The 23,436-nt window shown below is 39.1% G+C and overlaps 1 protein-coding gene across 3 annotated transcripts; it reads left to right on the top strand.

Annotated features, from left to right (window-relative positions):
• Positions 1-2,274: 2,274 nt before the first annotated feature.
• On the top strand, positions 2,275-22,833 carry mef2ca (myocyte enhancer factor 2ca). Of its 3 annotated transcripts, none has more exons than XM_025062695.1 (9): positions 2,275-2,548; positions 12,571-12,737; positions 14,787-14,990; positions 19,666-19,809; positions 19,895-20,075; positions 20,190-20,222; positions 20,387-20,568; positions 21,795-21,924; positions 22,021-22,833. In XM_025062695.1, the coding sequence occupies exons 2-9, from the start codon at positions 12,684-12,686 to the stop codon at positions 22,146-22,148; spliced, it is 1,056 nt and encodes a 351-aa protein (XP_024918463.1). In that variant the 5' UTR covers positions 2,275-2,548; positions 12,571-12,683; the 3' UTR covers positions 22,149-22,833. The 3 variants fall into 3 exon arrangements, with proteins under 3 accessions (XP_024918463.1, XP_016893936.1, XP_016893935.1); XM_017038447.2 differs by lacking the exon at positions 2,275-2,548 and adding an exon at positions 4,466-4,879; XM_017038446.2 differs by lacking the exon at positions 2,275-2,548 and adding an exon at positions 4,466-5,300.
• Positions 22,834-23,436: the final 603 nt, after the last annotated feature.

Below are 23,436 nucleotides of genomic sequence, written 5' to 3'. Positions count from 1 at the left end.
GTTGGATTAGTTTACACAAGCTCATGGCTTTCACAGAAACTGAATCTCCTGGAAATCTCAGCTCCGTACCACTTACACTGACCTGCAGTGGTGGAGACCTTCACTCAAAACAACAAGATGTTTCCATAAAAAAGTCTAAAGTCTGGTATAAACAAAGTATATAATGACTGCGGTTTAACTCGTTTAAAACAGTTTAGCAAAAAGTTCATACTTCAAACTTCAATATCAAATATAATATATCACATGTAACTTTTGTGTCTGTAATGAGAAAACAATTGTGAAGACAGTTTATTTCACGCCCATATATGGAGTTCAACATCAGAATAAAATAATAGTTCAAGTTTTGCCTTGAATGTACTGACAGCAGCCAAGGGTTTTTATGAAAGTACGTAACTCTTTTCACTGGGAGTGACCAGTGATGAGCAGATCAGAGGGACAGTTAAGGTGGAGCAGTTTGGAGATGAAGTCAGAGAGGTGAGGTGGAGATGGTTTGGACACGTGTTGAGGAGAGACAGTGAATATATTGGACAGAGGATGTTGGAGATGTAGGCAGATGATCTGCTGTGGTGACCCCTGAAGGGAACACTTGACGATGATGATGAAAAAGAAGCAAAAAGACGATAATGATGAAGAACAAATAGACATAACAAAGGATCATGTGACCGTGCGGTCAGCCCAGTAGTTCTTCTGTTCATAACCGAAAGGATCAAGAGCTCCAGTTGCCACCAGGACCATCCTTTTTCAAAAGAATTCTGACTGGCTGCATCTCTTTGTGTTACAACAGCTGCTCCGCCCACAACAGGAAGACCCCCCCCCCTCCCTCAGACATTTCTATGTTTCTCCTCTCAGACTTTCTTCAACCTGCCTCTCCTGGAATGTGGCCATCAGAAGGACTGGCCCTAGACATTCCTCTCATCCATGTCCCGCCTCCTGCCAGCTGGGTGAATACAACAGACATCACGGAGGCTTCTCCGGACGGAGGAGCAGACTAGACCAACACACCACTGTTAGGATGCTGAACTCCCCCCTAGACCCCACCTCACCCCTTTATCAGTTAAATATCACCCTTGTCCTTGTGGAACTCCACCCTGTCCTGAGCAGAACGAACCTAATAATTTGACATGTGTATGTTCTCATTTTATGACGTACACTTCATCTGTGCTGCTAAGTACTGCAGTAATGCTAACTCATAAGATTGCATCTTATGACTTTTTTCTCTCGCTCTCTCTCTCTCTCTCTCTGTGTGTGTCTCTCACCCTCTTTCTCTCTCTCACTTTCTCTGCCCTGCACTGACAGGACTGGACAGCTGAGAGTAATCCTCTGCTGAACAGATGCTCTCCGTGCTAATATGTAGGACATGCTGGCAGGTTTTATCTCTCTCTTTCTGTCTGTCTGTAATGTGTAGAGCTGACAGTCTTTGGAGTGGTAATCCTTGGCCCTCACACCAAGGCCTGTAGGCCCTGAATGTCAGCAACACATTTTTTCTCTGGCACACAAATCCACATCCACCCCACACACACACACACACACACCGCGCGCACCAGACACCTTAAAACTATATATATATATAAAGTGAGTGACAGCCACAGCTGATTGGATGGACGCTACAGCACCACTCAGTCAGCCTGGACACAAGAGGTCACAATAAAGAGGCGTGTAAATGTATGAGTGCATTTGTGTAACTTTTGAGAGACATTTTTGTCTGTCGTCTTTTTATGACTTAATAACAAGATAATAAACATCATGACTAATGATATCTAATGGGACTAAAGACTGGTTATAAAAAAAAGATCAAAATTTCAGGAATATGGTTATAGTCAGAATTGAAAGTTAAATTTAAATGAGGTTATTGGCAATCACTGGAATTAAGTGACGATAATTAAGGTTTTGGCGATGCTAATGGCAGACTGCTAAATTAATGGAATTAACTGCAAGAAAACAAAGGGTTACTCCAATTTTTGTATATATTTTGGTATGTGCTTGATCCCAAATGACTATAAGGAAATTTAAGGAGGTTGTCCAAGGCTCAAATTTTATTTGATTATTTTAATGAAAACTATTGGTCTACGGTTTGGCTAAAGCTACTTTACTGTAGACGACCTGAATGAATTCTACAAAGTTAAAGTGCCTTCTTTCATCCCTACAATGTGCTGTAGATAAGTCACCGAACCAAGAACCCAGTAAAAGACCGTAGTTAGTTTAGTGTGTGGTACTAAGGGTAAGACTAAAACTAGTGCGTGTGTGTGTGTGTGTGTGTGTGCCAATGGTGGAAGGGGAGGGGACGGGGCGGGTGTTTGATTAGCAGGATCATTGTCCCCCTGTAGACTAGTTGAACTCAGTGCAGACGGAGCGCTGATCCAAACACAACCCAGTTTTGGGTCTCCATCTTTTTAAGCCAGCTGGTCTGGCTTAATATGATTTTTTTCCTTTTCTTTCCTTCTTTCAACTTTTTTCAGTCTTGTTTGATACAAGAGAGTGAGTGAAGACACCCACAGCTGGAGCTGTTGGGACGAACCTTCCAGGTGAAGACAGACTCACGTGTCTACTGGGTAGTGAACAGTGGTGTTTATGTGTGTGTGTTTAGATGTGTTGCCTGCAGTACAAGCCTGAATAACACTGTTGTCAGACAAATGTCTGTGCAGTACAAGCCTGAATAACACTGTTGATGAAACAATGAAAGTCTGTTGAAAGTGTGAGACAACATTCTGCTCTGTGGGACATCAGTCCATGGTGAACTGCTCTCTCCTACAGCGGACAGCTAAAGGAAAACTCCTGTCCATTTCATCTTGCTGGGTTCAGAGGTCAGAGGTCTGGTGAACTGCCATTAATATGTACACAGATATGAGATGCAGCAGAGCTAGAGTTGATGTAAAGGTAACAGGTAACAAAGACACAAATAAGGCAAAACACTGCATTTGACCTTGAAACATCATCAGGTTCTTGATCACATTGTTGTTATTCTTTATCTGTGCCATAATTGGGCATATCCAGTGTAAATCATCTGTCTAGAAAGACCTGTAAAGGACTGTAAAGCTTAAGCTTCAGATGAATTAAGAGATGTCTTGAAGTTTTGTTTTGCGCTTCATTCAGCTCATCACATTTTTTTGGTTGATGGTTGAGGGGAATCACTGTGCTGAGTGTTCCCTCACCTCGTCTTGTCAGGCGTCTCGGCTGCTGAATGATCCACTGTGGCCACTATCTGCCCTGCAGCTGAGTCTGTTACATGTTTACTGCTGCTGCTGCTGCTGCCTGTGGTCAGAGTGAGGGATATTGGGTTACCAACGGCAACAGCTGAGAAAATTACTGATAGTCTTTACTAATGATCTCCGAAAGTGAGATCATTAGTAAGGGGTACATTAAAGTCTGATTTTATAAGGTAATGATGCATAATGCCCCCTCCCATTGGAGAAAACTAGATATGGACGATATACCCATGGGGACAAAATCAGACATCAGGTTTTAAACAATTAACAAATATAACAGGAAAATATCCATCTGCCATATTTACTATCTTAAGGTTATGTATTTTTACTGGGGCAAGATGATGGTTGGTACAACTTAAACTCTGGTGGTAACTGAAGGTCTCTGTATGGAGTTTGCATGATTTCGCGTTGTGTGAGAGAGAGTTTTCTCAGTGCAGAAACATGCAGATTGGGGATCAGGGTATTTGTTTAGTTGGTGTGAGTCGATGCACCTTTACATTATGTCAGTGTCTTACAGTCAGCTACAGCTAGCTGCAACATTTCTGCTAACGGTTTGCTAACAATTATTGCGACTATTGCGAGTGCATTAAACCATTCAATTATAGAATATTGATTATTATGATATAGGAATGATTATAAAAGATTACATTAACTCCAGTATATTTTTTGGGCTCTACGTGTAGGAAGATATTTGTATTGCCTCACATTTAGACACAAAACAAACAAACTTTAATTACTGTCACCTCAAGACATTGTAAATAGTTTCTGTATAGTAAATATGTATATGTATATATATATGTGTATATATATATATATATATATATAGTATCTTTTTCTAGTTTTTAAACCCCTCGTAGTGAAGTTAGAAAAGTGATATATGTGCTTTCAAATGAACCAAATTCTATATGTATAAATGCCTTTGGAAACACATGGTAATGAAAATATTGGATATATTCTATATATTTTATTTTTACAATTTGGTAAATTGATGTTAATGTGTGTCCTACAGTTCTTAGATTAAATTATTAATTAATACAAAATAAAATAAAAACATATTGTAAATATATATACATATATATTATAATAATACTTCTGAAAATACCTAACCATCAAAAAATCCTTGACCCCAGACAGAAGCTCTGGGAGGTCATGGTGCGGGATCCTCAGTTGTTACAACATTCCACAAGGTCTGTGGTTGGGATTAGGACTGAGACTGAAGACAAAGAAAAAACACTTTGTCTTATCCCTTTACCAGTTGATTCATTTTCATTTTAGGGACGTATATTAACGATCCAGTTCATTGGATATGCGATTGGAATCAAGTCCACAAGGGGGCAGCAATGACACGATCGAGAGTTTTGGCGGCGTGTGTTATGAAATTTTTTTCAGAGGACTCAAACAAATGAGCCACATTCACGTGTTCCTCTTCTGGCAGTTGTTCCCTGCTTCGTCTCTGTCTTAAACACAGCAGTCCTTTGTTGGTCTATCTATCTTTCCGCTTAACCACATTCCTTATATTTGTTTCTGTGTGCGTGCGCGCGCCTGTGACGTTGCCGCCTCCTGACGCACAGGTGCAGGCCCGTGCTCCACGACAAGAGCGTCACTAATGGACGAGAATTGAGCCGCCTGACGGGGACACCTACTGGGTCACGAACGCAGAGAAATGCGATGAATAGGTGAGGTGTGGCGTTTGTAGGTGTGTGAGTGAGTGTGTGACAAAGGGAGACAGAAGAGAGAGAGACACAGGGAGGCAGAAGAGAGAGAGAGAGAAGTATCTGCGCGGCTGGACGGAACACTCCACAGATAAACAATAGGACGGAGCAGAGGATTGATCCGCGCTCGTCACCTTTTCCTGCTTGACACCGGGACTTCGTGTCAAAACTTCCACACGCTCGTCTCTGTCTCTCCCCGTCTTCTGGCTCAGTCAAAGTTAAACTTTGGAGCCCCCCACCTCCCCGACTCCTGCTCACCACCCCTCTGTCCCCCACTTCTTTTCCGGGGCAACATCCTAGAAGAAACAGTTTGGGAACTCTTTTGAACACATGACGGATCGGTGTTGCGCAGGATTTTGTTTCTTTTTGACATCGGCGGCACCTGGTAAGAACATCACTGTTGCTCACACGTGCGTGTGAGTGTAGGTGTGTTTGTATCAGGCGTACAACAGACTTCGTCCTTCTTCACACACAATGTAAATAAGCCTTTCCAAACCGGGGGTTCACGGATCTAAAGTGGTACGTCAGGGAAATTCAGGAGTAAACAGCTTTTTATTTTGAAGATTAAATGCCTGTTAAGTAGAGTAATTTTGAGTGGTAAATATAGCAGATAACTTTTATATAACAAATGTTGAATTGTTGATTATTTTCAATCATTTTAAATTTCCTTTGTGGCAAATGTAAGTTTCCTGTTTTACTAATGTTTCTATTATTAGTGGTGGGCTGTAAATAACAAAAATAATTTGCACTAATCACAACTTTTGATATTTAATAATTACAATGAATGTACGTTAAAAAAAACTTTTGATATTTAATAATTACAATGAATGAAACAAAAAAAATAACCATTACAGGCAATGATTTTAAAGCCAAAGTTTAATTGACAATATAATAAATGAATAACAGAGATACAACTTCAAAAATATTTATTGTTAAATGTTATCAATTAATTTGCAGAATTTGACACAAAGTTTATTTGATTTGAAAATGATGTTCTGATCTCCAGAAAGTCAACCAGCCATAAGAAAGGCTCACCTAACGTGTGCTGTACGTCATGTCACCTGGTCATTGCAGATCTTATGTGTCTGAAAAGCTCACAAATGAAGTATTCATTATTATGACTATGGCAAATCGTAGAAAAAAAGGGGAGACTGATCTGAACCAGTCAATGAGAAGAATGATTGACGACTAGACAGACATCTTTGATGTTCATGGTGTGAGCGTTTCTATGAAGAGTTGGCCGGTACTGTATTACATCTGCTAAAGTAGAGTACCAGACTACACAGACTAGGACCAATAGGAATCTAGACCATATCCCTGTGGTTTAAAACTATAGGGCGGGTTCCCCTTAGGAGGCACCAAGCTGTTTCCACATAGGGAAACTGCTGTGATTAGTAGTTTTACTTTATTTGTCCAATGAAGGAAAGCATGTTGGTAGGAATTACCATGTTTTAAATGGAATAAACCATTTAAACCACTGCTGTAGTCTGAAGAAGAGCCTAGTTCTCCCCCTCTTTCTAACTCTGTTCCTTCAGAGGAGTACTGGATATTTGTTATTTCCTTTGAGACACAGCTCATTGCTCATCTAATTTCATACACCCACAGTCTTGTACGGACTATTTTAGTCGCAGCGAGGCCTGTGGTGTATGGTAGAAAATACAAATTATAGAGTCATTTCAACCCTAGACAGTTGACATATTGACTTCTTTGTGTAAAAATAAATAGTCCACCTGTGTAGACGGATGGAACATTGATGTAACAAACCAGTTATTCACGACTTTAACACAAGTCTTGGTTCTGTAAGTTATAATCAAACTAATCAAACTCATATTTTCCTCCAGTTTCTTTTTCACGTGTTGGCAAACAGAACTCAGATCAGCTCTGGTTTGGGTCAGGTTCTATATCAGTGTGTATAGAAAAAACACTAATGTTATATCTCGGTGTAGTTAAAGAATATGACATTAGTAGGCATTGATTCTCTTAGGAACTATTCATCGATGTTGGAGTTGGAGACTATGGTCATTTACCTTAGCTGTCAAGGTTTCAACTATCTACCAAAGACCAAGTTTGAAAAAATGATATTGTCTACCACAGTTTTTCTCTAACTATAGGTATCATGTAGCATTAGTACATGTACCATTACTTGGGCCTCTTCTAGTGTGAGCCGCTCTTTGTGTGTGTTAATGTGGTTTCAGAATTGAATTCAAGTGCCAGTTGTAGTACTACCTCACTGTATGTTGTGGCTTTGGCAGATAATTCTAATATTCACATTAGAAATAAAATCTAAAAGCAGTGGAGGCCTGTGCTGCTGTAGATGTCGATGGTTATAGTGGAGCCAAATAATAGGTGGCATGCAGTATAAAAACTTTAAGAACCACTGGTCTACCATTTATACGTATTCTCTCTTATTCCTGCTCGGAAACATTTTTAAAGAGGAATTCATCCTAGTATCATCCTAGAAGTACATGCAATAGAAGTGGAACCTTGCCAAAGCTGTGACGACATGATAGGCTCTTCTGAGACTATAGGTTATTAAAGTATTGATGAGCAACAACGTCAACATCTAAACCCCGGGCTACTGTACCTTTAAGTCTGTGTGACATCAGTCACTCACAGTATGCTGAGCATGTGCTGTTTGTGCCACAAAGTGACTCATTTACTGCTTATAGAGGGGTGTCCCTAACCACACCGCCTCTCTCAGGTTACCAGTGTCTGCATACAACTCCTTAGAGGGACCTCGGACCAGCTGTTTATCAGGGATCGGTTTTTTCTAAGTTGATTTAAAAGGGCAGAACATTGACATATAAAACATGTCAAAGGCCCTTTGTGACCACTCTCCCATAACTGTCACACTGTATTTGGCTACTTTTTCACTTTATCACTTTTGCACTATTTCAGCTGTTGCTATCGAGTTATTGCCATCTGCTGAATATCTCGACTTTTCTAGGCTGAATCTAGTGATGCAATGTTTTGACCAAGTTTGTAATACTTTGACAAATTTTTTTTTTTTTAGTTTTTTTTTAGTTTTTAGTACAAAAATGTTTTTAATATTTTAAATATTGTTTAATATCTTTTAGGGTTGTTCATGTAAATTAAATCAAATTTCAAGTTTGATTTGGACTCCAATTAGTTACAAAAACAGGGTAATTTAGGGTAACCCCTAAATGATTTAAGTGAAAATATAATACTTTGACAAATGTTTTTTTTTTAGTTTTTAGTACAAAAATGTTTTTAATATTTTAAATATTGTTTAATATCTTTTAGGGTTGTTCATGTAAATTAAATCAAATTTCAAGTTTGATTTGGACTCCAATTAGTTACAAAAACAGGGTAATTTAGGGTAACCCCTAAATGATTATTGTGAAAACTATTTTGACACATTGTGCTCTGCAAGTATATTCTTATATTAAATTTACTCCTAAATGACTAACTTCTGTCCACCCTTCCCAAAGGCCGTCTGCTGCACTTAAAATAGTCATTTAAAAAGTCATAAAGACGGCAGGAGGCGATAGCAGACAGAGAGGAGCAGCAGTGTTAAATCAGTAAAAAAAATAAAAAAAATACTCTTGTGATGTCTGCACTGAGCATCAAGGACCCCCCCACCCCGTGACCCCTCCTTGGCCGGGGCAGACGGCTGCACAGTGTGAGTCCGGATCTGCCTAACATTAGTATTTGTTCTTCTCTGTTACAGAATGTTTTTTCTGACGGGGGACTTGAGATGATGGGGTGGTGGAGTTGGTGGGAGGGGATTTTTATCAATACTGTGAAGTGTATTAAAGTGAAACGTGTTTAGTTATTTTGGGCTCTGCAAACAGTTTAATTTAACTTGACCTTTCAATTTCTGTGATTCATCATCCTCCATTTTTCCTCAATTCGTCTTCGAGCTACTCTATGTTGCAGACCACGCTCTACAGTCACGTGTACTTTACTGTATGTACTGATCCTGTACGCTGCTGAAGATTTGATATGATCGTCATGTGGTTACACAGCTGACGGAGCACAGATTTTCTCGTTTGACAGTGTCTCACAGTGTGGTGTACTGAGTGGTTCAGATAAAACAGACATGTTCATAGCATTGAACTACCATTATGGATCTCTTAACTATTGATCGTTTGGTTCTAATTAGTATTTATTTTTAAATAATGATCAATTAATTAAAGTACTTTCATCTATATTTGTATTTATATATTCATTTATTGGAAAAATTCACAGACCTAAGGCTTGGAGTTGAGCACACACACACAAACACACACACTCGCGCATACACACACACACACACACACAAATGGCGTAGGGAGCTAGCTAACGGGCCACATGCTGCTCCGGAGCCACAGGTTGCAGATCATGAACACCCTGTACCAGGGGTTATTGGTAATTTTGCTACTCTGCAGTGGAGCCATCTGAAAACGTAGAATAAAATGTTTAACATACTCATTGTCAAAGAGTAAAACCATGGACCTGACACACGCACACACACACACACATAGTACAGCTAATATGTATTTCATTTTCCTCTTTTTACAGTCGCTGACTGTAAAAAAAATGTTATTGTTTGGGGTAAAAAGTTTATCTTTTACTTTTGTCCTATTTTTCACATTGACTCTATAAATAGGTGGATGAGTGTGTCTCTTTGTGTGTGTGTGTGTGTGTGTGTTTCTGGTCCAGCCATTGTTGTGGGAAGTTATTTGTTGTGGAAATATTATTGTTGTCGGGACACTGAGTGTTAGAGTATTTTGAGGTTCGAAAGATAATTGGAAGTTAGGATTAGAACGGGGGTCAGATTAGAGTTAGGGTAAGGAGTGAACTCGGACATACGTTTGTAATGGTTGAGGTGAGGGAGAGAAAGAGGAGTGGGGTGGGGGGGTGGAGTGGATTTCAGTTCATTAAAACATATTTACAGTCGTTGGACCAATCACATGCATAAATGCTGTAAAATCAGGACAAGGTTTTTCTCCATCACCGTCACGTCTCTGGCCCGCTGTTCTTTATTACTCCAGTCTGCTGAGTGTGCGTCGTCTGTGAGTGCTCTAAATTTAAACAGTCAGTGCTGCTGATATTTTCTTAAAGCCTGTACATCTGTTTACACCGATGTGACTCAGGCTCTGGATATTCGTGCATCGCTCTCACGCTGGCGTGTTTCTTCTTGCTTCCTACGATCGTGACGCTATCACAGCTCTCAATCAGAGCGCGTTGTTGGAACATAACACGCCATTAATCTTCACCACACGTCTTATTGCCATCACCATATTCACACATTCTTATGTCAAGGATTAGAATGGAAAATTATATGAAAGATAATTAGACTGAATTAGAGTTACAGTACAGGAGTGTTAAGATTCTATAGTCAAAAACGGCCAGTGGGGGCAGTGTTGTCAGGACTTTTTACCAGGTCTTTACATAGCAGGTGTACAAATCTGTGCTTAACTCTCATCTCCAACAATATTGGGAATAAACTTTAACAGTGTCCTATTTGATGCCTAACCACACATGAAAAATTGTATACAACACATCGACATTTTAAAATGATCTTGCACATAAAAAAATGATGACTTCATTGTCTCTACCCCTGTTTTGTCACCTGTCCATCCAACCCCCTATTTAAATGAATACATTTTAATTGCATGTCTCTTGTCATGCTGACGTCAATGTGCATTACTGAAATGAAATCACTTCTCTGCTTCCCAACCGGCCATCGCTTCACATGATTCTTCCAGCCAATCAATTTTGCGTATCACCTCAGATTAGCTTGTCAGTTTCTCAAATCCTCGTCAGCGATTTGGCTTCTTTTTTGACTTCTCTCAGGACTTGGAGATCTAGTCCTGAGTCTAGCGACATTACAGTTGGTGAATGTTGTTAATGTTGGTCCATGACTTTGACTGTTTGGTCGGCAGGTGTTTTTCTCTTCTGTGGCCACAGCCTTCACGGTCTGTAGGTTTTCAGGTAAATGTACAAAATGCAGTGAGCATAAGGTATAAAACCAGCAAAACATCATAACATATTTGAGATCAGATCTGATTTTAGGAAGGAATAACAGCTACGATCTCCCTTTTGTTTAGAAGACTCACCTTTTTTTTTCTTTTGCTTTTGTAAATTCCACATCACTCTGAGTGCAGGCACCTCCTAATAGTGAGCATGCCGTTCCTCTCTTCTACGCCCTCTCTCTTTTCAGCTTGCTGTGATGACGGCAGAAGACTGCCAAGAACAAATGTCATGTGTGTTGTGTGCGTCAGTTTCCGTCTGTGTGAACTTCCAGTTCACTCTGTGAATCAGGCTCCACTTCAGCAATGACGTGGATCACATGGTACCTGTACTAGACCATTGTTCACGTGTAGTCGTATGTGTTTCACAGAATCACCAATGCAAACAGTGTAAAGGAAAACAAAAGCTAGAGAAATATCTATATATGTATGTGCGTGTATATATATATATGTATATATATATATATAACTTCATTCTGTTTCTCTTTGTAAAAAAAAAAAAAGAATGTGAATGTGTTACCGTGTTTACTTTGTTTTGTCCCGTTGCTGTTGGTAACACTCACTTTTGTTGTCATGAAGTTATAAAAGTGGAACAAACCAAGAAGTGGACAATTCCCACTCTATGCATTTACAGCCCTTACAACAGGCTCCAACATGTGCAGACAAATTCTTAGATAAACTATGGATATCTGTAGGAAAAAAAGTCAACACATACTTAGTAATGACATGTTAATACTTTTTTTAAATTCCCACCTCTGCTTGCACAAAGACACGTAATTCTACTTTGTTTTAATCTTCTCTGGCATTTAGCCTAGGGTACAGTGTACGCGATGTGTTCGAGGGCAACGAGTCTATACAGGAGTGGTAGGAAGCAGCAGTTGAATCAGGTGTCATGGTTGAAGGCATTTGGGTTGTTGAGCAGTATTTGCACGAACTGCACTCTGCTTAGTTCAGAGGCGTGGACATGATCCCTCAGATTATTGATTGATGATGTTACTATGAAATATAACATTAATATTTATCCTTTACACTTTCAGTGGCACTGGCAACATCTCTGTCTGTCTAAATATTGTCGAGTACTGCACTGAGTGAAGTGATATATATACATAAATATATGTATATATATATGTCAGATATATATAATCAGATACATTCAGATGTCTTTTTTTCTAATTCATCACCTGTAATTGCACCAAGCAATTATCATCACTGCTGATGATATGCACCAGGGTCTTCCACTTCCTCAACATACAGTACACTAACACCTTGAGGGAGCCTGGCTCATGGGTGGTGTTGGGGGGGGTCAGCAGTAGCAGCAGTAGAACGGCGGGGTATGCTAACAGACAGTACTGAGTGATGCCTGTCTGTGCGTGCATGGTGGTTGAACTCTGCTACGCAGCAGGCAACACTGCCCACAAACTCCCCCCTTTCTCCCCCCATGGTAATTAAATGCAGTGTCCATACATGTTTCTGTCTTGCTTTTGTTTTGCTGTCTTTTGTTGTTTTTATTGCCCTGGAAATGGTTAGACGTTTACACGCCAAACCTTCAAGTAGGATTGAAATGTTAAACCTGTTTATTCTCTTCCTCTCCTCTGTGTGTGGGCATGCATCTAAGACTGGAAAGTATGATTTTCCTAATGATTAAATCTAATAGTTATGTCCTCCTTGTGCTTGCAGAAGCCAGCCCACAAGCTTGTCAGCAGTTTGGAATCGCCGGTGAAAACCTGTAAGGACCTGGAAGTCAAAAAGAAAAAGAAGGCCTTTATAAGAGATCACCAGAAAGAGTCAAGATGGGGAGAAAAAAGATTCAAATAGCACGGATAATGGATGAGCGAAACCGACATGTAAGCATTCCATTCACACACACACACACACACGCATTATTAAGACCACCCACTAAGTTGATATTTACCATTGATAAACTGTAACCTCTGAATTTAGACTGACTCAACAAATATCAGCATTTGAATATTTTATTATTATTCATGGTGGTTTGCAGTCTTGATGAGATGATCACTGGTTCAAGCCCCAGTTAAAACTCAGTATAATGTTTGCATGTTATCCTCATGTGTGTAGGTTTTCTCCAGGGGCTCTAGGTGTTAGAGACGGACTTCACCTTCCTATAAGGTTTTCTCTCATGCTCCCTCACTCAAAGACACATTTGGTCTGGCAGCTTTTTGTGATCAATGGAAAAGACAAGTGGAACATTCTTCGCTTTAGCATTCTTGGTGGAACAAGTCTGGGAGCATTTTAGACCTTAACTGGAGCAGCTGGTGAAGAGAGTTTATACCAGGACAGGCGTCATCTGTTGCTAATTATATAATGCTCCCAAAGTATGATTTTTTCTTTGTAGTTTTCTTTGGTTTCTGTTGATTTACATCTTGTTTACTTTTGTGTTTCATGCAAATTGAACTTATTTGAGCTTAAATCCAAAAATGGCCGACACAAAGGAGCAAAGCATTTATTTTAAGAATATAGAAACATTTTGAATACGTTCATAAACTAATTTTGGAAAGTTTATTACTTAACCGTCGTCTCATTTATAAAGAGATTCGTATGAAGGACTTTTTGCAACCAGTTTTGTCGGTTCCTAACTGTAACTTCAATATTACTTTGTATAATTCTCATTTCAAATGCTTCTAAGTCTAGATTCTCTCATTTGATCACTCACTAATTTGAATTCCCACTGTACATGGAAAGTTAATCTTCATCTATTTTAATGCTATTGGACGTTTTTAGCACCATGTCGCTGATTAAAGAAACCAGAATTAGTTTTAAAATCGATTTAAAAAAGGCTCTAAATGCACTTATTGTTTCTATTTTTTCCCCTCTTTTCCCTTCTCCTCAACTTTGTGTTAAACCCACTTCAGCTACACAGACACATTACATACTGTAGTTCCTCAAACTGGTGACATCATGTCATATGATGCCCACAAGCTCCTTCTTCCTAGCAGGGCTTTTATACAGCTCTGTGTTCAGCATGGGTCCAAACATGGTAGCTGTGTATGACGATTGTGAGAGAAAAAGAACAGTCAGTAAGAGAAATGTGTGTGTGTGTGTGTGTACTAGTGTTACACATAATCATGCATGAGCAAACACTATGACACACACACAAACACACACCAGGGGAGACAACTGTCTGGGGAAGTTGGTTTCTTCCTGTTATTACAGGAAATGCAGGCACACATGCTTCCTGACCCCTGTACAATGGCGGCACTGACCCATCACACTCCTTCTATGGGACATGTGATGGTAAATCTGCCCCCCTGTGTGTGTGTGTGTGTGTGTGTGTGCATGCCAAATCAGGATTATAGGACATCCAGGAGATTATTTAGTTGCATCAACTCCAAAATGTTTGTCTGTTTACAAATGACTGTATTGTGTTGAAAACCGCGGTGGTTTGTGTTTGTGTTTGTGTTTTGAATCGTCCTCCAGTTAGACAGATACTGCAGGTTAAAGTGTAACCTGCCATTGTTCATCTTAGCAGGAGGCTAATGCTAACCAATATTTTGCACAACGCCTAAAAAGTACCAAAGGCACTCCCATGAAATGTGGTCGAGGAATCAAGCATTTAAATCTGAGGATTGCTTGTGTGAGTCACAGCACTGGTGTGTTGACGAAGCACTGAAAATTTGAATAAAATCTTAGGTTCACCGATGCTGATTTTGATGGTTAGTACAGCTGTTTATATTCCCCTGGAAGATTGGTGTAAGTATCGGGCGACGCACTGAAGCCTTCAAAACTAATCAGTGCAGTGTTAATATTTCAGTGGACCGAGGTACTACGGCTTGATATTGTATTATTGTGTTTATGGTTATTCTGCTCTATGTACTTGACAAAACTGCAGGGCGAGCATAGATGTTGTTGTGATCACATGTTCTTTTTCCCCAAAGGTCACATTTACCAAGCGCAAGTTTGGTCTGATGAAGAAAGCCTATGAACTGAGTGTTTTGTGCGACTGTGAGATTGCCCTCATCATCTTTAACAGCACCAACAAGTTGTTCCAGTATGCCAGCACTGACATGGACAAAGTTCTGCTCAAGTACACCGAGTACAACGAACCCCACGAGAGCAGGACCAACTCTGACATAGTGGACGTGAGTACCAGATTTGTGTGCACAAGCATGTGTGTTTCTTCTGGTGACTGGTGATCTGCCTTACACACAGAAGGTCCTGGGTTCAAGCCCCAGAGGAACAACATACCTGGCGCCTCCGAGGGGCAGCCTGTTTCAGCAAATCTGCTATTAACACACAAATTTCCCCAGTGAATCAATCCAGTGCACATTATTATTAATTATTATTATTATTTTGTAGTGATTCAACCAATTTTACAATGCAGCCAGGAGTTCTGCAATATTTGTAAATGTTTGATGAAATGCAGCAAATACCCGTACTTGAAGACACTCCAGGGGGAGCACTTACGTGAGCTTCTAACTAATTTTTACACATGAACAGAACGACACATGGCGTCAAATCAATAACTTCACAGTCCATCATCTAATTTTTAGCACTAGCATTATTAAAATACTATCTCACTGAGCGCAGGACCGTCGGTAACTCTGCGACTTACTTCTGCTTTGCCTCTGCTCTGTGTGGACTGAAGCAAGGAGGGGCTCCACAATGCATCTGCATCCACTTTAGCCTGTGTACAAAACCTTTTCAGAGTCCACTGTTTTACTTCACAACACATTGACTGTTTTGCTGCAGTTTTTGTTTGTGTTCTTTTAAACATGTACATTTTGTTAACATTTATTTCCGCATGCTGTATTTAAACTAGTGCTAGATGGTCACCAGTGACATCACACATGGTACACTACCAGCAGCAAATGTGAAAGGAATTTTGGATTCAAATGGTTTAATAATAATAATAATAATAATAATAATTCATGTACAGGTTCTTTAAGCTGGCTTTCATTTTCTTACGTTGTGGCACTGTCCATTTCCATCTCTGTGCATTTGTTGTTATTCTGAGTGTGCATCACAGCAGGTCCACTTACTGTACCTCAAACAAAAGCAACAAAGGCTCTGACCCACAGAAACACAGTATCTTCCAGACAAGAATGTAGCAGCAGAGAGAGGCTCCTTTGTTATTTTTTGTCTTCCTATTTTCCCCTTTACTCATGTGGTGGTTGGCATGCATCCCTCTGTGTGTGTGTGTGTGTGTGTGTGTGTGTGTGTGTGTAGGCCAGTGTACAGAGCAGACAACCATCAGCAAATTGAATTGTGTTGAATTTTGCCTGGGAACTCTACTGCTATTTTTAAACAGTAAAAGTTCTGCATTCTTCAGTTTTACTCTCGCTGCCTTCACTTTATTAGCTTGACTCTGTGTGCATTTGTGATCCTTGTGTAGCTATACTTGTGCGGACATTTATTCCAAAAATATACTTCGCTGTCTTTGTGGGGAAATTTTGCAGTCCCCACTGTGTGAGTCTACGTTTTGAGCTTCGAGGTTTAGTTTTTAGGTCGTATCAGGATTGGAGGATGACATTAGAGTCCGATTGAGGAGTAAGATTAAGCGTACATTTGTAATTATTAGGTTTAGTATAAGGAGGTGGTAAAAGTATTATGGCTGTGAAGTGCTCACAAAAACACAAAAATCAGTCCGTGTGTGTGAGAGAGTGTGGTAACTGTGGCTTCAGGTTGTACAGATTAAAAACAGATGAGGTTTTCAATTCCGTTTAGCGGACACATGGGAATGTTACACACTCAAACACACAGCGTAGCTTGCCTGTGCTCACAGAAGAACTCCAGTTCCTTTGTGTTGGCTGTGTTCCCTCCCTGCTAAATCGCTGGAAAGCGGCAGTTGTCTAAAAATAGCCTAGAACACGGCTAAGAATAGCCATGACGGCCTCTGAGTGTGTGTGTCTGGGGTTGGCCTGCAAATGACTGAGTGTGTGTGTGTGTGTGTGTGTGTGTGTTAGCGCCGCAGGAAGAAAATGGGGGGAAAAAAAGGAGAAGCAACTTAAGGCTAAGTAACCAGTTCCTGGCTCCTGCTCCCTCGTTATTTTCTCCTGGACCAGTGTGTTTAGGCCACGTTTAAATCTGGTAATAAAATCAATCGTGGGACATTCAATCACAGCTTTAAGCATGTCTCTTCACATCTGGAATTAAAGTTTGTTCTGGATGCGTCTCCGGACACTGACATAATATGAGTGTTTTTCCACTAGTCACACTCTACAGATGTGTGTCACTGTTTGTGTGCTTATTTTTCATAATCAGAGAAGAGACACAGAAAGAGACAACTATTCTTAAATGAGGTCAAGAGGTCGATGGCACAGGTTCTCCAAATTTTTACAGCAGTACCACATCCACTAATACTTGGCTCTCCAAGTACCACCAGAAAGACAAACATTAAAATGCGGCAAACCAGGCCTCTTATTGAAAAAACAATGTATTTTGAGCCATTTAAATTGAGAGATACATGCTGTACTTAATTAATCATGTATTATATTTTAATTTAATCCTGCCTATTTATTTTTTCACAACACTGATATGCTTGCAGGAATTGAAGAAAGACTTACAGGAAGATCTTCAAGTGTTGTGACTCTCTTTTTTCATTTTTATAGCGATTTGCTGCCACCTAGTGGAAGCTTATTTATTGTTCTGTCTGACATTGTCACATAGACAAAGATACAGTATTTACACTCAATAATTTATAGTTTTCATTGGAAAATCTCTCATAACACACCTCGTACTTCTCAGTAAGAGTTACAGTATCATGTAGGATCTTATAGTCAATGTTATACTCTATACATATTCATATAACTGTACCAATGGTATTAGTTAACAAAACATTTGGTTCTTTATAACAAAAAAAACTTGTCCTGAAGGGCTAGAAACAGATTAATGTTAATTACCTTTTCTCTGTCTGTTTGACAGCTGAGAAAATGTTCCTTTTTTGTTTTGTTTAGCCTCCGTGCTAGTCACCTCTGCTGCTGCTACAACTTCATACTTCATACTGACTGGTGAACGTTTAGATGATTTATTTTATTTGTTGTTTTAAAACAAGCAGACCTTTAACCATTTTATTTGGCTCAGCGCAAACACAACCGTGCTGTCATTCTCCAACATGGTAAAAACATCCAGACTGGTGAAGACAAGTTGAGTTAGCACAGATTAGCCGTCTGTGGCTCATATGCTAATATGATGCTAATAGCTCTGACATCAGGGTTGTGAGGTAACTCAGTGTGGAAACTCCTCTTCATTTCAATGGTCAATCCATCAGCAAGAAAAAACATTATCAGCTGATAGAAATAACACATTAGCAATCTAGCAGAGCTAATATGTTTAAGTGTACTTTCCAGATTATAACTGAGGGATGAAAGGGACAAGAAATACACTGGAGAAAAACATACTTTTAAAGTCGTTCCCTCTATGGCAACACCAGCATTGGTTGTAGTTGCCTCTTCTTTCTACTGCCCCCTGCTCTCACCCCTCACACCCTACCATTTTTGTCTAAAGCAGAACAGGTGGGCATGACTGGAATGAGTGGAATAGCTGCATTAGGCTGGTCACTGGCAGAGTGGCTGTGCTTGGTGTGTACTGCAGTGTCCAGTGACTAATGGACTGTGAAGTGCTGAAGCAGGCCACCGAGAGCCAAACACACTCACTGCAGCACTTCACAAGTGTCCGCACACACACACACACGCATGCACATAAAGGAGGGTGAGTCAAAAAGTTCTATAACAGATGTCATAATTTAAAAATGTGTCGGATTTTTATAACTAAAACGTGTTATTACACATCCTTCAGGCCTGTGCAACGGCTTTGATGTGTTTTAGTGTCCAATCTGTGCGGAGATGCGTTATGTTTTATTGAATCGGGATTTTTTTTGATTAATCTGATTAAACCTCTTTTTTTTTTAACCAGAGTTGACTGAAAACTGAAAAACAAAAACATTTGAATGAACATGAGGTGACTTGTTAAATGAGTCATTGATGTAGATAGTGAGTGACCTGTTGTGAAAGACATGACTCAGATTTCTACGAAGGAGGAATCATGTGATGGAAACACTGCAAAAAAAAAAGAGGGTTTAAGTTTAAATGTGTAGAGCAATCGTTGTTTTTTTTATTTCCCTAAAAATTAAAAAAGAGCATTTTTAATTTAGTTTAAAAAAATTACAATGTAAGAAAACTGTAATTTTAATTTGTTGTGAAACTTTGTGAACCTCCCTTAAATCTCATGCATCAAGAAACACACAAATTCGTAATTCACACACAAACTACACGCTGAATATATTTTCATATCTATGCTTTAAATGCTTTAAGTCAGAGGTTTATTTCATTTGGAAAGAAGAGGACGCGCTGCAGGGTGACCTGCGTTCATATGGCACCCTCTTGTGGTTAAAATATACAACGCAACTTTTTAAAGACTACATTATTTGCATTTGGAGACATTTTGATGACATGCGTAGGACAATGTAATGCAACAACATAAACCAAAAATAAAGAGATGTACTAGACACTAGACAGTATGGGGCGCTGTTTGTAAAGCGTTTCATCCTGAAAATAACAGCAATATTTTTTACATTTAGCTCCAAACAATGTGGGAAAAAGTTTGAAAGTCACTTTTGAGCATATTTACAGCAATATTTAACTTCTTAATATACTAAAAAGTTGAAATAAAACTCAAATTTAGAGAATGTCTGGATTGTGATTTTCCAAACCAAAGAAATTAACCATGCTACCTTTTAAAATAGTAGCTAATAGCTGCTTGTATCACCCTTCATGTCACCTGACAACTCATTTCATCTGTTGCTCTTTTTTCTACCAGACACTGCGTAAGAAGGGATTAAATGGCTGCGACAGCCCCAACATCGAAGCAGATGACTCTGCTGGCCAGAGCCCAGAGTCGGATGACAAGTACCGCAAGATCAACGAAGACATCGACCTGATGATCAACAGACAGAGAATCTGTGTAAGTGTGTGTGGACTGGATCAGGACGCTGTTCTTCTCCTCGGTGCACAGGGTGGTCTTATTCATCATGTGAATGATCCCACAGGGTCTGCCTCCTTCAACCTATGACATGGAAGTGATCATTCCTGGGAGCAATGCCAGTGGTCTGCTCTACTCCCACACAGGCATAGGGGGCGCTCTCGGTAATCATAATCTGCTGCCCATCTCGCACACACACCCGTCTCTGCAGAGAAGCAACATGTCCCCTCAGCGGCCGTCGAGCACTGGTAATGGTGTGGAACAGCTGTAATATTCTAACTGTGTGATGTAAAACATGTGACAGTCTAAGAGAGAGAGTGTGTGTGTGTGTGTGTGTGTGTGTGTGTTCTCCTTATATTTAGGACTGATGGGTTCAGAGCTGCCAAGCACTGTTGGTAAGAATAAATCCTGAGCATATTGTATGTTAACATCCTTTATTTAATTTACCATTATTGTCGTTTTTTTAGATATCTGATTCTTAATTAACATTCAAAATGACACGTTTATCAGTTTTATTAGTAAAAAAAATCTATGTAACTTCACTTTTGTTTTTCACCAGTAAATGGCAGCTACAGTAACCACTGCACCTCCCCAGGCCTGCTGTCTCCAGCATGCATCTCCAAGAACATGCAGGAGAAGAGTCCGCCTCCTCCACCTCCTCCCCCAATGAGCATGAGCCGCAAGCCTGACCTCAGAAACCTGATGCCACAGTCTAATAAGTGCAATAACATGCCCTCTGTTGTGAGTGACCTTATCACCTTTCAAATATTTTTATGTCACTTTCTTTGATTACATAAAAAAATATATATCAGTAATACTTGCAGTGACTGCAATTCCTGTTCAAATGCTGCTCTCTAGTGTTGGCTCATAAAACGTAGCAACTGACCACTTTTTTATTCTGGGAAAGTTCTTTCAACGATTATGCAGAGTTCTCTTGCTTATGTCTTTTTTTTTTTAACAGCAAGTAAAATAAAAAAGCTTTCCAGTCAGTCTGAAATGGCCTGTGCTGATAGTATCTTGATAGTAACTGTAGTCAGGACTGACAGGAACCAGTTTGTTCCAGCTTCATCTATCCACTGTCCAGAGAAGTCCAGCCTGACATTGACCTTCATGGAAGAATTGCAGCTAGAAAGTCTTGCTGTGTGTCTGAAAACAAGACAGCGTTTTATACAAAATCATAGGAATGATATGTAATTATTCTTCTGAAGGAGAAGACAGTGTTTTCACTGCAGTGCTGAGCAGCAGTCAAACTGTGTCTGCATCATTTGTTTATATTTTAAAATGCAGAGCATAATCAAATTACTAAAACAAAATTTTATACAAGCAAGACAAAATCTCTATTGGTACACTTAGTGGAAAAAAATAATTTGTTATAACTCTGTAGTGTCTCAACGAACATCAGCTGAGGAGCAAACTTCAGTGTGTTTGCAGAACCAACTCCAATACTCTTGTAGAGCCCTTGCCAAAACAGTTCTGTAGTAAAAGGTTAAAGTTTTATTGAACTCAAGTGTCACTTGAGTTTTTATGGGAGAAGAACAAACAGGGTGTTAGTAAGTATACATCCACAATGCAAACTAAATGAAATATTTAACTTCAAAGAATCGGTTGATTTTAGTCATTACTGTGCACCTCAAGGTCTGTATTGTACAACACATCAATATTTTCTATCCAAACTTAAGTGAAGTGAAGTGGTAGTTCCTCACAGTCCATTGGACACTTGTGTCAGCTGTAAATTCATTTGCCTGACCTGAAGTTGAAGCCTCGACAAACACTGGTTGTTGAGATGGTATTTTGAACTACAGGTGCTCTGGTGAAACAAAAACATTTTCATTCATTCATACATTAATTGCTTATCCAAACATGTTTGCTTATGGTAGTTTCCTCCCCTTTTCTGTTTTTGGAAGTTTATTATTGTAAAAAAAAAAAAAAAAGTTCTTATCAGATGTGCTTTGTTGTTTTGTTTTTAGAACCAGAGAATAAATCACTCTCAAACTGCTCAGTCACTATCGACTCCTACGGTCTCCATTGCTGCCCAGACACTTTCTGGACAGGGGATGGGTGGGTATCCATCCACACTCACCTCCTCTTATGGCTCAGGTATGTGGTTCTGTGGCATAAAGGAATGAAACAAACTATCTATGATAGTTACTATGATAGATATTTTAAGAAGTGATATGAATATGTGTTTGTCAGAGTTTTCCTTGGGAACAGACCTGTCGTCCTTGTCAACCTTTGGAGGATCTGGACTCGGATCTGTTTCAAGTTGGCAACACCAACAGATGCAGAATCTGCAGCACCCAGCACTTGGTCATATTGGGTGAGCAGCTGTCTACAAACTCATATAGTTTTAAATGTTTTTTAAGTTGATTGTGAGTGTTACTCACAATTGTGTTACAATTGCACACTATAACATTGTAAAGATTGTCAGAATGTGTCCAGGTCACAGCAGTTCCTTAATGCCTGCAGGAAATAAGGGAAAAATGCAAACAACAGGGTTCCCATGCACACTGGAAAACCCAGGAAATAAGAAAAATCCCGAATTTTTTTTTATCTTCTCCTTGCCTTGTTAGCAAATGCAAACAGGTTAAAATTCATGCGCATGCATGTCGGTTGTCACCTTATCTTCTGGGCAACATTATGCCCGTTGCAGCACCCCACGTGATGGTACCATCCCATTGAATACACTCTCAGAGCAGTTCTGCAAAATTGTCAGTCATAGATTAAAATTAACATGCTATGTTAATAATTTATGGAAAAGTTTCGAAAATATAAATATCCCAAAAAATAATAAAAATGTATAAATTGGCCTTAAAATATGAGGCTACATCCTTACAAAATCCATTAATCAAAATCAACATATTATACATTTTTATGGTTAAGTTAAATAATATAATATTGATTTCCCGAAACAGTCTTTAAAATTAAGCTTCTCAAAAATGACTAAAAATACACTAATTTGCCTTAAAATACTTAGCTATGTCCATTTTTGTGGTTAAAATTCAGAAAAAATATACTTTTGTGGTACGTCATCTTTTGATCACAGTAAAATACTATACCAATAAATTCCCGAACAAATCTCAGAAAAAAGATTTTCTCAAAAATGACCAAAAAAACACTCATTTGCCTTAAATACTTAGCTATGCCCATTTTTTGTGGTTAAAATTCAGAAAAAATATACTTTTTTGGTACGCCAACTTTTGATCACAGTAAAACACTATACCAATAAGTTCCCGAACAAATCTCCAAAAAAAAAGTTTCTCCAAAATGACTAAAAATACACTCATTTGCCTAAAAATACTTAGGTATGTCCATTTTTGTGTTTAAAATGCAGAAAAAATATACTTTTTTGTTACGCCAACTTTTGATCACAGTAAAACACTATACCAATAAGTTCCCGAACAAATCTCCGAAAAAAAAAGTTTCTCAAAAATGACTAAAAATACACTAATTTGCCTTAAAATACTTAGCTATGTCCATTTTTGTGGTTAAAGTTCAGAAAAAATATACTTTTTTGTTACGCCAACTTTTGATCACAGTAAAACACTATACCAATAAGTTCCCGAACAAATCTCAGAAAAAAGATTTTCTCAAAAATGACCAAAAATACAC

This window comes from Cynoglossus semilaevis, chromosome 14, assembly GCF_000523025.1.
Source record: "Cynoglossus semilaevis isolate Cse_v1.0 chromosome 14, Cse_v1.0, whole genome shotgun sequence".
Taxonomy (NCBI): Eukaryota; Metazoa; Chordata; class Actinopteri; order Pleuronectiformes; family Cynoglossidae; genus Cynoglossus; species Cynoglossus semilaevis.
This window is presented reverse-complemented; position numbering and strand designations above follow the sequence as displayed.